The sequence below is a fragment of the Pipistrellus kuhlii genome, unplaced genomic scaffold (genome assembly GCF_014108245.1).
Source record: "Pipistrellus kuhlii isolate mPipKuh1 unplaced genomic scaffold, mPipKuh1.p scaffold_m20_p_7, whole genome shotgun sequence".
Lineage (NCBI taxonomy): Eukaryota > Metazoa > Chordata > Mammalia > Chiroptera > Vespertilionidae > Pipistrellus > Pipistrellus kuhlii.
This window is the reverse complement of record NW_023425573.1, coordinates 71,726,856-71,743,606: the sequence shown is the minus strand read 5'-3', so window position 1 is coordinate 71,743,606 and position 16,751 is coordinate 71,726,856. Positions and strand designations below refer to the sequence as shown.

The window sequence follows — 16,751 nt, the reverse complement described above, 5'->3', positions numbered from 1 at the left end:
TTTTGGTTCTTGTAGATACTTTTAACTTCAGTCACTGTGTTTGATGATCTACACATCACAATGCCTCATTATGTCCCAAACGTGAGCAAAGACTTCTATATAATAAAAGCCTAATATGCTAAGTGTCCAGTCACCCAGTCAGCCGTTCAACCAATCAAAGCGTAATGTCTGCTCAACCAATAAAGTGTAATATGCTAATGATATGCTAAGGCCACTCAACCACTCCCTATGATGTGCACTGATGACCAGGGGCAGACACTCTGGCTGGTAGGTTAGCTTGCTGCTGGAGTCCAGCTGATTGGGACTGAATGAAAAGACTGGACAGCTGAAGCCCTTCTGCAGTCCCTCCCTGGCTGACCAATCTTCCACATCCCTCCTTGGCCCCAATCATGCACCAGTAGGGTCCCTTGGCCAGGCCTCCACCCTCTCACAATCCCAGACCCCTTGGGCGATGTTGGAGAGCGATTTTGGCCCAATCTCACAGGCCAGGCTGAGAGACTCCACTAGTTCATGAATTCACGCACCAGGCCACTAGTATACTGATAATACAATTGCTACTAATCTATTTATTGATAATAGGAAAGGAGCAAAAGGAAGACCAAATATTGTGGGCATGTTATTTGGGCAGCTTCACCAGGATGCTATAAAGTTAAACTCCCTAAGATTTCAATGGAGAGGAGATAGGCACATGCCCAGTAAAACTGGGGTGACAGAGGGAAGGTACTTGTCTGTCAGTCACACTTGGGAACAGGTCATTGACCAGAATAGGCATGGCCATTTCAAGGGTGCAAAATTTCAGATATTTAATCCCCTAGCAATGACCTCTCTTGGGCTCTAGGTTTCTCTTGTGCTTTTGTGTTCTTGGCATGTTGCACTCTATACATTTTCCCACATGGCCCATGGTCATGTGTCCTTCACAGACAATGGACTAATAGACTGCAACTACTAGCCTGATGTGGAACGGGACCCAGTTGCACCATAGGATGAAAACTCTGGACACCAGCTCTGCTTTCAGCTCTACATTTCTTCCAGAACTAAGCTGAAGGAAATGGGACTTTGGAAACACAGGGATATAATTCCACACACTAAAAATATCATTCACTCTCCTGAGTATCAGAAAAAAATTTTTTTTGAAAAATGATAAGAAAAGCAGCCCCAGACCCAGGGGAAAATGGATACCCAAATCTCCCTAATAATACAAAGACCACTTTGTACACATAAAATTTTGAAAAGAGTTGTTTAAATTTTTATAGAACATTATTTTAATAATTTTAGGTAAAATATAAAATTTATCAAATACCACCAAGTGTCAAAGGTTTGCTCTTTAATTTCATACCAAATATTTGTAAACTGCCCAAAATAAATTGAAGCTATGCAAATACAGCACTTATTAAATCATATATCATTTTTAGGCAAGCCAGATATCTATATATATAAAAGGCTAAGCTACCAGCTGGTAGGTATGACATGCACTGACCACCAGGGGGCAGACACTCAGCGCAGGAGCTGCTGAGCAACAGTAACTTTGCAGAGTGTCCTCTTGTACTCTGGGACTCCTTTGGGGATGTCAGACTGCCAGTTTCTGCCCAATTCCTGCAGGCCTGGCCGAGGTACCCCACCTGCCAGAGGGACCCCATTCACTCAGCAGACTCCCTTCAAGCCCCAGCTGGAGAGGGACTGTGGGAGGTTGACTCCAGGGCATGTCTGTCCTATCTCACCCAGTTGTATTCTGCCAGCCACTTTCTAATTAATTTCCTTTAATGTTTACTAATCCATGTACCAGCCCTTTAGTATATATATATGAAACCTAATATGATATATGATTTAATAAGGTTATATATATATATATAGTAGATCATTTAATAATGATGATGGCTATGTCAAATTAAGAAAGCATAATTAAACATTTAAAATCTACTGTCATTCATATAGATTCTGACCCAGACAGTGTGGCTCAGTAGTTGAGCATCCACCCATGTACCAAGAAGTCACCAGTACAATTCCTCATCAGGGCACATACCAGGGTTGGGTGCTCCATCCCCAGCAGGGGGTGTCCAGGAGGCAACTGGTCAAGGTTGATATTTATCTTTCATTTATGTTTCAATCCCTCTCCCTTCCTCTCTCTCTAAAAATCAATTTTAAATCATTTTTAAAAATAAAAATAAATAATGAATATATATTCTGCTTTCAATTTCATGCAACTAAATATTTGAAAGAAATAAGATATATTAAATAATGTTGCTACTTAGATGAGTTGGATTATTGTTTAAATTTCATTTTAAATATCCTCTTGACATTTTTTGAACCGATTTATTTATAAATTCTTAAAAAATAAACCAAGATTCTCAACTTTCTTTTGTAGTGCATGAGTTGACCAGAAAAGATCCAAAGGAGATTTTCACAATTACAGTATTACTAGGCTAAGGGAATTGTCTATTAATTTTAGAAATCAATTTTAATCTGTGCTCTGGGCAATGTTCCATATCTTATTGTACTTAGAGTATCCTAGGAGATATTGAAAAAAAAAATATTAACACCCATGTCTTAGCACTAGGAATTCTGGTGCAATTGGTTCATGATGAGGTCAACTTTTGAAAGAATTCTAGATGATTCTAGTGTGGTTTAGTGCTAAAGTAATCTATTCTCACTAAACACTTGATAAAATAGGTAAAGAATTTAATTTATGCTTATTTGAAACATCATTTAAGTATTGGTACATAAAAAAATATAAAATGCAGTTTGACATTAATGAAATGGCAAAGATAATGTATGTAAAGAGTAGCAGAATATTCCACTCCAAAATGTTCCTCAACAGCATATGATTATTTTGAGCTAGAGGTACTTAAAAAACAACAAATGAAGGGAGAGGATTTCTCTGAACTCCCATAAAAACAGGCCTTCCAACAGGAACTCTATTGCTATAGATTCTTTCCCAGGAATTTTATCAATCATGGAAGCTAACTCTTGTCATAAAAGAGAATAGAAGTTGACAGAAAAAAAAATTGCCACAAACTACATCTCCCATCTATTCTGCTAATGTCCTATTCTTCTTTCTTTTTTTAATATATATTTTATTGATTTTTTACAAAGAGGAAGGGAGAGGGATAGAGAGCTAGACACAAAGATGAGAGAGAAACATCGACCAGCTGCCTCCTACACATCCCTTACAGGGGATGTGCCCACAACCAATGCACATGTCCTTGATCGGAATAGAACCTGGGACTTTTCAGTTCGCAGACCAACACTCTATCCACTGAGCCAAACCAGTTTTGGACCTATTCTTCTTTCTTAACAGTCATTTATCTCTCCTAAAGGACCTATATCTTCTCTTGTTTCCCTTTGAAGATGGTAATTTAGGTCTGGTTGCTGTGCCTCAGTGGTTGAGCACGGACCCATAAATCAACTAAGAGTTCACAGTTGGATTTCAAGTCAGGACACATGCCCTTGTTGTGGGCTCTATCCCCAGGAGGCAGTGTGCAGGAGGCAGCAGATCAATGATTCTCTCCATCATTGATGTTTCTATTCCTCTCTTTCCCTTTCTCTCTCTGAAATAAATAAAAACAATATTAAAAAAACAAAACAAACAAAAAACCCCCCTGGTATTAAGCCTGAATTCTAAGCCACCTCAGAAACATATTCATTTTTTCCCTGGGTATCTTCCATATAGACATGAGGTATAAATGTCAATAAACATATTTTTATTTTTCTCTTCTTAATCTGTCTTTTATTAAAGAGTATCTCAGCCAAGAACTCAAAAGGGTAAAGCATAAATTATTTTTCATCCCCGCATATATCATTTTTTAACTTGTATATTCACATAGCACCCAGAAGCTTGAGCAAAGCTTCCCCCAAAATAAGGAGCTAAGTGACATAAAATTATACTTTATAGAGTGAAACCATCAAGAGTGTTTCTGCTCAGTCTCTTTGAGAGAGAGAAAAATAGCTGTTGGTTAGCAAAATTTAAAAGTACCAGGCTTAATTGTGCTAACACATCTAAAGAAAGAAGTGGAGCCCAGCAAGTGTAACCAAGAGGTTATTGGTTCAATTCCTGCTCAGTGCATATGCTTGGGTTGTGTGTTCAATCCCTTCTCATTGATGTTTCCACCTCTCTATCCCTCTCCCTTCCTCTCTATCTAAAAATCAATGAAAATATTAAGAAAGGAAGGAAGGAAGGGAGGAATGGAAGGAAATAATTTCTTTATATCCTTTTTAATTATTTTTAATATATTTTATTGATTTTTTTTTACAGAGAGGAAGGGAGAGAGATAGAGAGCTAGAAACGTCGATGAGAGAGAAACATCGACCAGCTGCCTCTTGCACACCCCCACCGGGGATGTGCCCGAAACCAAAGTACATGCCCTTGACAGAAATTGAACCTGGGACCTTTCAGTCCGCAGACCGAAGCTCTACAACTGAGCCAAACCGGTTTCGGCAATCCTTTTTAATTCTTGGCTGTAATGCCTTGTAACAGATATTAATAAGAGAGAAACAAGCACAAGTTTTATTGTTGTTGGTTTTGTGTTTGTTTTTTTAAACCTGTTTACCTCATGTATATATGGGAACTAACAAGAGGCACTGAGTAATTCTGTAAGAAACCCCAGGCCACCACCTTAAATACCATCTTCAATTAAAGAAGATGTTGGGAGAGGTTGGTTCTAAGAAGTGACCCAGAAAAGAACCCTAAACAAGGATAGGGTTTGTTATTTGTAGATTTAAGCCAGTGCCTTCTCTATTGCTAAGAATCACTTATAGTTTAGAATCATCTTTCTCTTGCTGGTACAGACAGGGAGACACAAATGGTGATTTTTCTTATAAATATAAATATCTCTTATAAAAGAATAACTTCTACTCTGTCTGTTTTCAGAGTAGAAGCATCTGCTGTTTTTTTTAAAAAAACAATTAGCTCAAAATTATCCTTTGGCTAAAAAGGCATATTCTGGTGTGGCATCTTCTGCTCCTTTTCAGAGATCTGAGAGGATATGGAGAGTCAAGCAGAGCAAGTAAAGAGCTGTTTAGCCCTTAAGAGTGCTGGACCCAGGGGAGGCATTGCTACAATATTGTCAGAGAGATTGCCATCCAAGAGGCTTCAAGTGCTTCCCACAGAGCAGTACTATCTCCACCTTGAGAAAGGCATTGTAGAGGATTATGTCTTAGGTAATAACTTTTATGGTTCTAATTCCACAAATGCCCAACAAACTTCCACTGATTATGATTTAGTTGTTTACATATATACTTTATTACTTTGAGAAAATAGCTGAGTATTCCATTCCACAAAACTGTATATCACATATAAGTAACATAAAATAATAAATTGGTGTTATATTTTTATGTTGTTGTTGTTGTTGTTGTTGTGTGTGTGTTTACCTCAGTTTAATATGATTCTTAGAGGTTAATTTTTTCCAGAAAATAAGAATGGTGCCTTCTAAAGGAGCAGATCCTAGAAAAATGCTTCTCAACTTACATGTTCATTCAAAGTGCTTGTAAATCTTAATAAAATGCATATTTGAATTCAGCAGATCTGGTGTTGATTCTAAGATTTGGCAAGAAACTCCAAGGCATAGCTTATGCTGCTGGTCCACATTGTGAATAGCAAGTCCTTATAGCATATTATTATAATAAAGAACAAACCAGCACATCTTCCTGGCTTCAGCCAACATGTCCTAGACCAGCAGACCTTCCAAAAATATATCAATGTTCTTGAAAACAATTCAAGCTGTGGTGATGGGCTGAGGTGCTCACTATGTGGTTCTGAAGTGACACTAGGGTTGTAAATCATTGCTGCTACACAAAGAATTGTATCTCACTATTTTTAATATGAAAATTTGAGACTAGTGAAGCTAAACACTCTTTAAGACTTAATGATAGTGAAAGCTATTGAACATGATTCTCTCTGTACCATTTAAGAACCTAATAAAAATGATGCTTTAATTTAATCTACATTAGAGAAATATATTTTATTTCAAAACAGCTCACATCTACCAAAAAGTATCAAAACTGGTGGCCATCATATGGCCTTTGTAGTCAATTAGAGGAAGTTTTCCATTTGATTTAGGTAAAAAAAAAAAAAGAGTCAATAATCAGTATAGACTGCTCTGTTTCAATTGTGCTGTCTTTTTATTCATTGCTCAGTGTAAAATCTTGCTAACATATAGAATATTTGTGGAATATTGAAATAAAATTGGAACCCTAGCTGGTTTGGTTCAGTGGGTAGAGCATCAGCCTATGGACTGAAGGGTCCTGGGTTCAATTCCAGTCAAGGGCACATGCCTGGGTTGCAGGCTCAATCCGTAAGAGGAGGCATGCAGGAAGCAGCCAATCAAATAATGCCCAGAATTATTTTTTATATTCTGGCTGAAGTTTATCTCATTCTGTGCCCTCTAATATGCATGCAATAGTTTTAGAATGTATACATTTATTAATCATTTTGCTTCTGTTTATAGATTAACATTACAATAAGTAAAAAATAGGTAAGGCTAGTGTAAAAATCTACATTTGATATAAAAATATTCTTAAAAATGCTATAATTTTATGTCTTAATTAGCTCACATGCTTTCCAAATTTTAAAGGTTGAGCTAGAACAAATTATACACAAAACAAAAAATATTGACCAGTTCCTTGCAGTTTACTATTATGGCATTCTGAAGATCAAAAGTGAAATGTGCCAAAACCGATTGGCTCAGTGGATAGAGCATCAGCCTGCGGACTGAAAGGTCCCAGTTTCGATTCCAGTGAGGGGTGTGCAAGAGGCAGCTGGTAGATGTTTCTCTCTCCTCGACATTTCTAACTCTCTATCCCTCTCAATTCCTCTTTGTGTAAAATCAATAAAATATATATTTTTTAAAAGTAAAATGTACCTCAAAACTTCTAAGTTTCATTTCTGCTGGCAAAGTTAATTATAATGGATGGTGTTAGCCAGCTGTTAGATGAATTAAATGTAGATGTCAATGCAGATATAGATAGATATAGATATAGATATAGATATAGATATAGATATAGATATAGATATAGATATAGATATATAGATACAGATGAAGATATATAGACTGTAAAAAATTTTATGCCCAAAAGAAAAGAACAGTAGGAGTTGGACATTCAATCAAATATTGCTGAATGTAAAGGAAATAAGTTGATCAAATATAGTGAATTTCTGGCCTAGTGCTGCCACGTACCCTTTCTCTCCTAGTTATTTGTTTGCCTATAATCAATGATAGTAAGTTTATTTCAGGTTCCCAAAATATGTTCTCCTTCCTGAATCTGGCATCTGCATCAGACTCTTTTCTTGCCCTCTATTTGCTGAATAATGTTTCCCATCAGTCCGTGTCCCACGTTCTTTACGAGGCTGTTTAAAACTTCCGAATCTGCTCTAAATTTCCATACTAACGAATGCTCCTACCACTCATTTGGCCTTTGATGCTTGTTTCTGTGTGCTGCGGATAGAGAGCCGAAATACAGAAACCCTAAGTCCTTTGTAAGTTATTGCATACATCATGAGCATTAAAGGTATAATGATCTCTACTAGATGCACTTTCATGGGGATGGGGTAAAAAGTAGCATAACATTTACCATCTTAAGCACTTTTAAATGCTCAGTTCAGTAGTATCAAGTGTATTCATATTGTTGTGCAACTGATGTCCAGATGCGTTCATCTTGTGAATCTGAAATTCTATGCCCATTAAACAACTGCTCTCCTTTCCTCCGACCCTTAGGCCCTGGCAACCATAATTGTACTCTTTTCCTCCATGAATGTGACCACTCTAGCTGTCTCACATAAAGGGAATCACATAGTGTATATCCCGCTGTGCCTGGCTCATTTCACCAAGATCAATATCATCATGATTCATCCATGTTGGAGCATGGGACATGATTTCACTATCTGCACATTTTAATGTAGCTAGAATTACCATTTCTTTGAAATGACCACTTTCTAAGACATTTTTTGTTTTTTTTGTTTTTATCACTAATACCTTTACCACTAATGAGGGCATTTCATTTGTTTGTTTGCATTTATATTATAGGGATATTTATTATTCCCAAAAGTTTTTTATGGTCCCTTGAATGTTACAACCAGAGTTAAATACAACAAAGACATGGTGCTCTGCAGATATCTGGAGTGGGGAGGACATGCATGCCCCCAGAAAATTACCAATTATTTTACGGTATGTGTCTCTGGGTTCACTTAGGAATAGCAGAAAATACTTCATATTTAAATCCATGAGCACCAGGAATTTGCTTTGTCTGGAATAGTATAAGATCTTCTTCCTTTAATCTCTGTATTCTTATACCATCTAGCCCAGTGACATATAAAACCAAGGAACTCAATATATATCTACATGAGTTAGATTTTATTAAACTAACAATGATTTTGAATCCAAAATAAAAATTATTGATATAGGAAGTAAGTACTGTGCAGAAAATACAGGAGACATAATTATGCATTCGGTCATCTTTCAGATTCTAAGCCAGGTCCGTCTTCCCAAAGCTTGCTGTTCCTGCTGTGCCTTAAGCGATTTCTATGACTTCCTCCCTTTGATTATTTATGTCTCAACCTAAATATCACTTAATCAGAGAGCTCTTAGCTGAACACTCAATCTAATAACATTGGTCTTTCCTGCAGTTAAATTTTCTCCATTGATTTTTTATAAGATTTATTGGTATATGAAAATAATTTTCATTTATTTGTTTACTATCTTTTTTCTCCCCTAGAAGGTAAGCTTCATAAAAACAGAGCTTTCTTATGTCCTGTTGTTATTCTAACACCAGGTACTAGATACTAATAAATAGTTGATTAATTAATACATTATTGAATGCATATAATTAGTAATTACAACATTATATTCTAAAAAAAATGATATACATAACTTAAAGTAAATTGAGGAAAGTAATTATACAAACACACACAATTTTTCTACTGTTTACCTTTCCAAAAATGCTTAATCTATTGGAGTCAATGTATGGTTGTGCCAATAAAAATCTGCAGTGAAAAAGAAAAGAAAACAGTTATATCTTCTTGAGTTAAATGCACATGGGAATTCATTCTTGGCACAAACACAACACAAGTCAAACTAGAAATACTTTTGTGGCTACAGCTCTAGTGATGTATAAAAGCCATATATTTCAAAATCTTGCCAGTCAAAGTGATGGCCCAGTAATTTAGGTAGCACCTGATAGCTTAACAAATGCAGACCCTTGGGTCCCATTTAAGACCCTTGGGTCCCATTTAAAATCTTTGTGCCCCATTACAGCCACACTGAACTGACATCTACGTTTTAACAATATCTTCACCTATTTCTATGTACAGTTTTAAAGAACCTACTAGATTTCTCAGGTCATTCTTTCATGTCAGTGTGGTAGTTATATATATGAAAGCTCAAGAATTGTTAATTAACTAAAGAAATAATAGACATTGTGAATTATGATTAAAATTATAGCAGCATAATTAAGATCTTTCATTTTCATGAAAGTGAATCCATCCAAAGTGAATTCTAATTCCATAGAGGAAATATGATAATTCTTTTATTATGTGCTAAGAAAGAAAGGTACTTGAAAAAAATGCAATAGTCTATGTGATGAACTTGGAAAATTGTTCAGTAATTAAAATAAAAATATCGGAGTCCACATTCATTGCATTATATATCATTCACCTAGCACTGACCTTCCTAGGGAAGATAACAGGAATATGGCAGCCACTTACTTCACAGCTGCTATGTGGTCCTTTACTTCCACGGAACCTAACCTTCGATGAATTTCCTGCAAAATTTTCAGGCCCTGGAATCCACTTCCTCTGCCATCAAATCGTGCAATGATGATGTTATCTGTGTGGACAAGCACTGAGTCCCAGTCAATGTGGAACTTATCTGTGACCAGCTGGCCTCCCGGTTCTTCATCCCTGAAATACCAACAATGGACCAAAACAAGAGCAATTGCCAATCTGATAGGTATTTTAGCTTTCACCCTTGTTAACAAAACTTATGGAAAAGAGATATGATGGCTATTAATCCATTAATTCTTCATGATAAACTTGAAGCTTTGAATTCCATTTTCATTTGTAAATTTTTAAATGAAAATTTCTATGAAAATACAAAACAAGATATAAAACTGCATGAAAGATTCATTTTACTTATTTTTCAAAAGGGAAAAATGATAAAATGTATATTTTCCATTGGCATTTAGGAAAAGAAAAAAATGGGGGGAGGAGCTTGCAACCTAGTTCAGTATCTGGTTAAAACTCTAGCCTGACTTCCCCACTCTGACTGAACGTGGCCAGAGCTGCAGGGCCTAACCCTAATACCCCACCAAGACTGACTTGGGTGGAGCTGCGGGGACCCTCAGGGTCTGGCCATAGGAGGAGATATATAGGCCAGAGCCTTCCCACGAGTTCAGTTCAGGTTTTAGATCCCGAATTTCCCTGGACTAGCAGATCTCCGAAAGAAGGATTAAACTTCCCTCCCTCAGAGTGCTGGCTGATGGTTCTCCGTGCATTCTGCCACAACATCTATATGGCATGACCATCGAGTTTACATACAAGCTCATCTTCCGGACAGTGTTTCTGAAATGCCTCACAAACGGTCTGTGAGGGCTAATGGTTCTGACAGAGAGCAGAATGAGTTATGGAATCAATCATAATTTAACAAGAAATGTACAACCCCGCACCATGTCAGACTCAAAATGAAACACTACATTTATATTTCCTTTTTTTTCTTTTTCTTTTTTGGTTGTTGTGGTGGTATTGTTGGTGAATTCTCACTGAGGAGAATTTAAGCAGACAATGAGGTAAAACTCTTTGTCATTGATAGCAACAAAAGAAAGCACAGGCACATATGTTTGAAAAATGTGAACGTTAAAAGCAAATAAGTACTATTGAATTATAAAGCATGAATCTTTTCTCCAAAGGAAAAAGGTGGTAACATTTTAAATTGTCATATTCCAGTGATATTTATTATTTTATTTTCCAAAATATAAAACAAAGTAAAAACGAAAACAACACACAAATTTTCATAAAATTCCACAGATTATCTAGGTCCAAACCTAAGTTTAAGATGAGCACACAGGGAGTGATCCATGTGATAATTTTGAAGAGCATCAAACATCTAACTCTGAAAAGATTTCCATTTTTAATTGGACTACACACCAGAAATTTTCACCCTACTCACTCTCACTCTCCTATAAAGACACTAAAGCCCCTTGCCTTCATGTTTATGCAAATGTTTACCTAAAAGCTCCAACACACACACTGATCCTCATGAACAAGTTCTCAGGTTACCAAACTCACTAAAGAAACTGGCTTCTGGGCAGCAGATGGAACTGAGCAGATACAGGGGTTATTTGGGACCTGTGAGTTAAGTAAGAGAGGAAGTAGGGAATAGGGCAAAACATCAAACAACTGATATTTATAAAACGCTATTTGGGACTGAATTGTGTCTCCTAAAATGCATGTGTTGGTTCTCTAATGTCCTGTGTCTTAGCATGTGACTGTATTGGGAGACTGAGACCTTAGAGTGGTGGATAAGTTGAAATGAGGCCATTAGGGTGGGCCCAAATTCCATCTGTTTTGTGTCTTTACCAGAAGAGGACAGGAAGACACATTGAGAGACCCGAGGGCATGTGTGCTCAGAGGAAAGACCCTGTAAGGAGACAGCAAGAGGGCAATAATCTGCAAACTAAGGAGAGGGGCCTCGGAAGAAAACAAACTTGCTTGTTACTTTCATCTTGGTCTTTTAACCTCCAGAACCATGAGAAAATAAATTTGTTGTTTAAATACTCAATCTATGATATTTCCTTGTTAGCCCTAGTACATTAATATAAATACTTTCTGTGGCCCAAGCCCTTAGGACCATTTCCTTATTTATTATACACTACCAGCATTTATTTACCCTTTGTGAGGAGGAAGTTACCTGTACCATAGCTTATTACATGCACTATGATGCCTCCACCATAAGTAAAGACTGTGTCATTGAAGTTATTCAACCAGGACTTCTTCATTCACTCCTAAATCCCACTGGTAATCCTGTGATCCAAATCAAGATCTGCTTTATCCTCCCATAGTATTTGCAGTCTTAACTTCTTTTCTTAATTTAATTCTTAATTTTAAAATGTATTTTAGTTTTGGTAACCTCAGCTCCTGATCAGTTCTTGGGAATTCTTCTCGCATGCCCACATCCCTAGCCTGATTCAGAATAAAGTCAAGAATTGGTGTTTTTTTCCAGTATCCCAGGGGATATTGATATGATTTGCTCACCATTGGAGAGACAGTATGAATCACTTTGCTTAACAGTTTCTGATACATGGAGAACAAGCAAATGTGTTCTAGTTGAACTAGATCCTTCCAGGGAAAGTAGGCAATGGTGAAATTTCAAATGGAAAGACCTGAAAAAGCCTTGAGTTCAAATCCAGACACTATATTTTTAAACTTGGGGACTTATTGCAAATATTAGGAACCAAAACATGATTCACAAAGGACAATATAAAAGGATTTACTTGACCCTTTAAGCTGAGTAGAAATATGAGTTTGTGTACTAACTTCACTCTGAACATAGGCAAGATGCTAAAATTCTAAGATTTAATTTCCTTAATTTTCACAATGATTAAAATTCTATTTTCTCTCCCTCAAGGAATTTTTCAAATATCAAACAACATAATATATTTGTGAATACTTTATGAAATACAGTAAGCAATATAAACCATTGTTAGATTCATCAAACAATAAAAATTGTTATTATACTTTTGTTGGAAGCCATTTTTGCTTAGATTAAGCATATTTCTTCACAGGTCAAATAAATAACTATACAAAAAATTTTGGCCAGTTGTGTGAAAATTAAACTGGGCAATGTTGATAGTTAAAAATATTGTGCCACGTCTTGTGCCCTATGTCAGAGGGGTTTCCATTTTCTATATTGACAAGTTATATCTTAAAACAAAAACATTAACAATCATCAGATTTTTGGAGTGATTACCACAATGTTCTTAAATATTAAGGCAGAATTTTTCAACTATAAACACTGGAAGCTGATCTAAGGTAATGTAAATGTTTTGTCAATCTGAAAGATATGTTTTCAAGTTATATATGACCCATTGCATTGTACACAGTTATTTTAGGAATTCACAACTATGTTAAGTTTAGACAAAATGTAAGCAGTCAAAAACATTTTATGGCAGGCAAATAAATCATTTTAAAATATAGTTTAAAATAGGGCACATTCTCAAACTTTTATGCTGAATGAATAGTTGCTTATTTTTTTTTTAAAACAAAGGCTTTCTTTCATTCCTTTAATCATGTTTCCAATGCACAGGGAAAACAGTTTTCATTCTTATGCTCCCTTTCAATGACTTTAACACATATATCCATTGGGCTTGCTTCCCTTTCTTTTTTGGTCCATAATACAGGGATATCTGTTTCAAGGTGAGTTAGGAGAGAACATGGATTAAGATGCTAATATTTTCCAGGAATAACCCAGACACTTGAGGGACAGGGAAAGATTCTTCATAAAGTGTGAAATAAGAAATATTACCCCCCACTCCCTTACAAGTAGAGACAAAAATATCCTCCTTAATAAAGGAGGTAGGGATATCAAGATAGTTGGTGGTAGGCATGACTACAGGGCATGTACTATAGACCAGATCATCCACCATGTAATAAGGGGGTGAACTGGCAATGTAGACTTGTGAGCTTCAATTCACCCAGTTCCTTTCTTCTTCTTCTTTTTTTTTTCCCTAAGTGTCTTTCTAATCTTTTATTTTACTTTTTTTTTCATTATTTTACTTTACTTTGGAAACCCATAGAATGGAGGGTTTTTGAAGATTGAGAATAGGAACATGTAATTTTGTTGAAAGTTGTGGTGAAAAGAACAATTCCATCTATTTTAAGCATTGGAAAGGTCATAGCAGTATGTAACTTGCCTATTGCCTTATATAGGCAGTAAAATTGAATTAAGACTGTAAACTTTTCTTCAAAGTTAAGATTCTCAAGGGCCCAATCCGTGTCTCTTTTGGTACCTTCAAAACTGAATGTGTCTGTATGAATAAAGTGTTCAGGATGTAAAATTTAATAAAACATAGAAAGATAGATGACTGTACTGTACGATATCTAGAAGATATTCAAAATGATAAAGCAAGTCCCCCTTTGATGACATGAAAAATATCACCTAGACTGAAACTGAATTAGGGAGGAAAGATTTGTTCAGACTATATGTTTGGTCAGGTTCACAAAATGCTACTTAATTCAAGAAAAGAGGGTTGAATTAGGTTCAGAAAACATAGGTTTTATTTCTGCCTTTGTTGCCAATGTGTTGAGTTACCTTAAGCAATTATGTGCTCTTTTTATATTAATTTACTGTCTTCTTTATAAAGTAAATAATATTTCTAAATAGTTAACACTTTTGAAAGCCCTTTTTCTAACCAGTAAAATTTTGGTGAAAATAAAGGGAACAAAAATACTTTCCAAGGAGAGATCTATTCCATGGCACTTTGCTCTTTTGTCTTTTTGTCCTACATGGCAGACTTTTAGAACTGCTATACTGTATCATGGGTGAACTTTGAGGATATTATGGTAAGTAAAAAAAGCCAGGAAAATACCTCTTATTCCACTTATATTAAGTACTTAGAGTGATCAAATCATAGAGACAAAGAGCAGAATGGTGGATGTCAGGAGTTTGGGAATGGAAATGGGGAGTTATTGCATAATAGAGACACGTTTTCTGATTGGGAAGATGAAATTCTAGAGATGGATGGTGGTGATGATTGCACAACAATGTGAATGTATTAATACCACTGAACTACATACTGAAAAGAGATTTTGATGGTAAATTTTATGTCTACTTTACCACCACAACAAAAAACAGCTTTAAAAATAAGTACAAAAAATAAAACTACAATACTGAGAGTTGCATATTTGTGTCTATTGGAGTGGGAAAGGAGGGAACATAGAATTGCTTATAGTCATCTCAGTTATTTGCTCTTTCTAGGCCTAGAATAGATCAGCCTCAGCTTCATAAGTGCTATATTAGAGCTGGAGTCATTGAGGACTGTGTTGCAGTTTTATTTCAGATATAATAAATGCAAAGAATGTAAAAGGGAGACTAAAGAACACAATGAAAGGTAAGATAAGGGAAAGAAAACCGACCCTGCGTAGAGCCATATCACACTAAATTCTTAAGGAAAATCAGTTGTCAACCTCTCTGATTTTGTTCCTTAGGAGAGATTTCATTTTACAGTAGAACATGAGTTTGACATCAGACAGTAGTAGCCTTAAAAATATCTGTCTTGCTTTAATCTAATATTTACTTTATAGAAATTTATAGGCAGAGAAAGTTTAGTTGTAACATGTGTACATCTAAAGCCTAATGAAGTTTTTCCTCTTCCAAACAATGCCTATAACATTATGTAAGGGCCCCTTGGGCCAATTCCTTCTCTCAATTTCTCATTTCATTGTCCTAAAAATTTTTCTCATGGATGAATTGTCCTACACCCAGAATGGCAGAATGAGTTTGCTCATATATCTATTATATCATATGAGAAATAATATAATTTTTCCTTCCATAGAACTATTTCTTGCTTATATCCCTATCTTCTTCCATTAGTAATTCTATAATTCTATATAATAAAAGGCTAATATGCAAATTGACTAAACGGTGGGATGGCTGGTTGCTATGATGCACACTGACCACCAGGGGGAAGATTCTCAATGCAGGAGCTGATCCCTGATGATCAGTGCACTCCCACAGGGGGAGCACTGCTCAGCCAGAAGCCCTGAGCTGGGCTCACAGCTGGCCAAGTGCAGCTGAAGTGGTGGGAGCCTCTGACTAATGGCCATTAGTCAAACATCCCCTGAGGGCTCCCATACTGTGAGAGGACACAGGCTGGGCTGAGGGACCTTCTCTGAGTGCATGACTTTTGTGCACTGAGCCTCAAAATAATAATGCAAATTAATTAATAATGCAAAATAATCTGCAAATTCCTGATCCATGGTTTGTTTGAAGTATAATTTTTGGCTGACATACTTTTCTTCTGAGTTATAATTATGGAAGTGTGTGTTATGGTCAAGTTATTTATGTTTTTATCCAGTCCATATCCTAAACTTCCTAAGCCTGTATTTCTAGTGGTGATTTTAATTAGGCCTACCTGATAATACATTAAAAAAAAGTGTGCTTATTGACTAAATTCTCAACTTGTATTACTCTTCATCACCTTTGTTCTATATACATGCATTCAAAGATCTTATCCATGTTAAACTTATTAGAAAAATTGCCTGTGTTAATGACCTGAACTTTATAGGTATGTAGGAAGGTCACTGTGAACAGGGCACGGGTTTATATGTAAATAAAACCAAACTGAGTTAAGCCGAGGACTAGTGGCTTTAAACAAGTCACTTATCTTTCCCACTTAGGATAATAACAATAGTGTCCACCTAGTAGAGTTATAGTAACTATTAAGTGAAATTATATATATGTCAGATGAGAACCAATAGAAAAGGACCACAGGAATATCTGCCAGACAGAAATTGTGCAATAAAATGGGAGGAAGCACCAATCTTCTAATCAGCTGTGTTGTCAAAAGTCCTACTATATTAATTCCAATCTATTGGCCAACACACACACACACACACACACACATACACACACACACACAAACACACACACATTTAGCAAAGCACTTGATTCTTGTAGTTATTAAATACTAGAGGCCCGATGCACAAAGATTCACATAAGAAGGAGCCTTCCTTCCCCTGACTGCTGCTTTTGTTCAGCCTTTCTGCCTTC

At 36.1% G+C, this 16,751-nt stretch overlaps 1 protein-coding gene across 3 annotated transcripts in view; it reads right to left on the bottom strand.

The window, feature by feature from the left end:
- DPP10 (dipeptidyl peptidase like 10) overlaps nt 1-16,751 on the bottom strand; it is a 1,279,923-nt gene that overhangs the window by 12,170 nt on the left and 1,251,002 nt on the right. For all 3 annotated transcript variants that reach the window (XM_036421268.2, XM_036421267.2, XM_045575259.1), the window contains exons 20-21: nt 9,692-9,886; nt 8,917-8,971 (exon numbers count right to left, since the gene is read on the bottom strand). In XM_036421268.2, the coding sequence (XP_036277161.1) occupies nt 8,917-8,971; nt 9,692-9,886 (250 nt within the window). The remainder of the gene's footprint in view (nt 1-8,916; nt 8,972-9,691; nt 9,887-16,751) is intronic.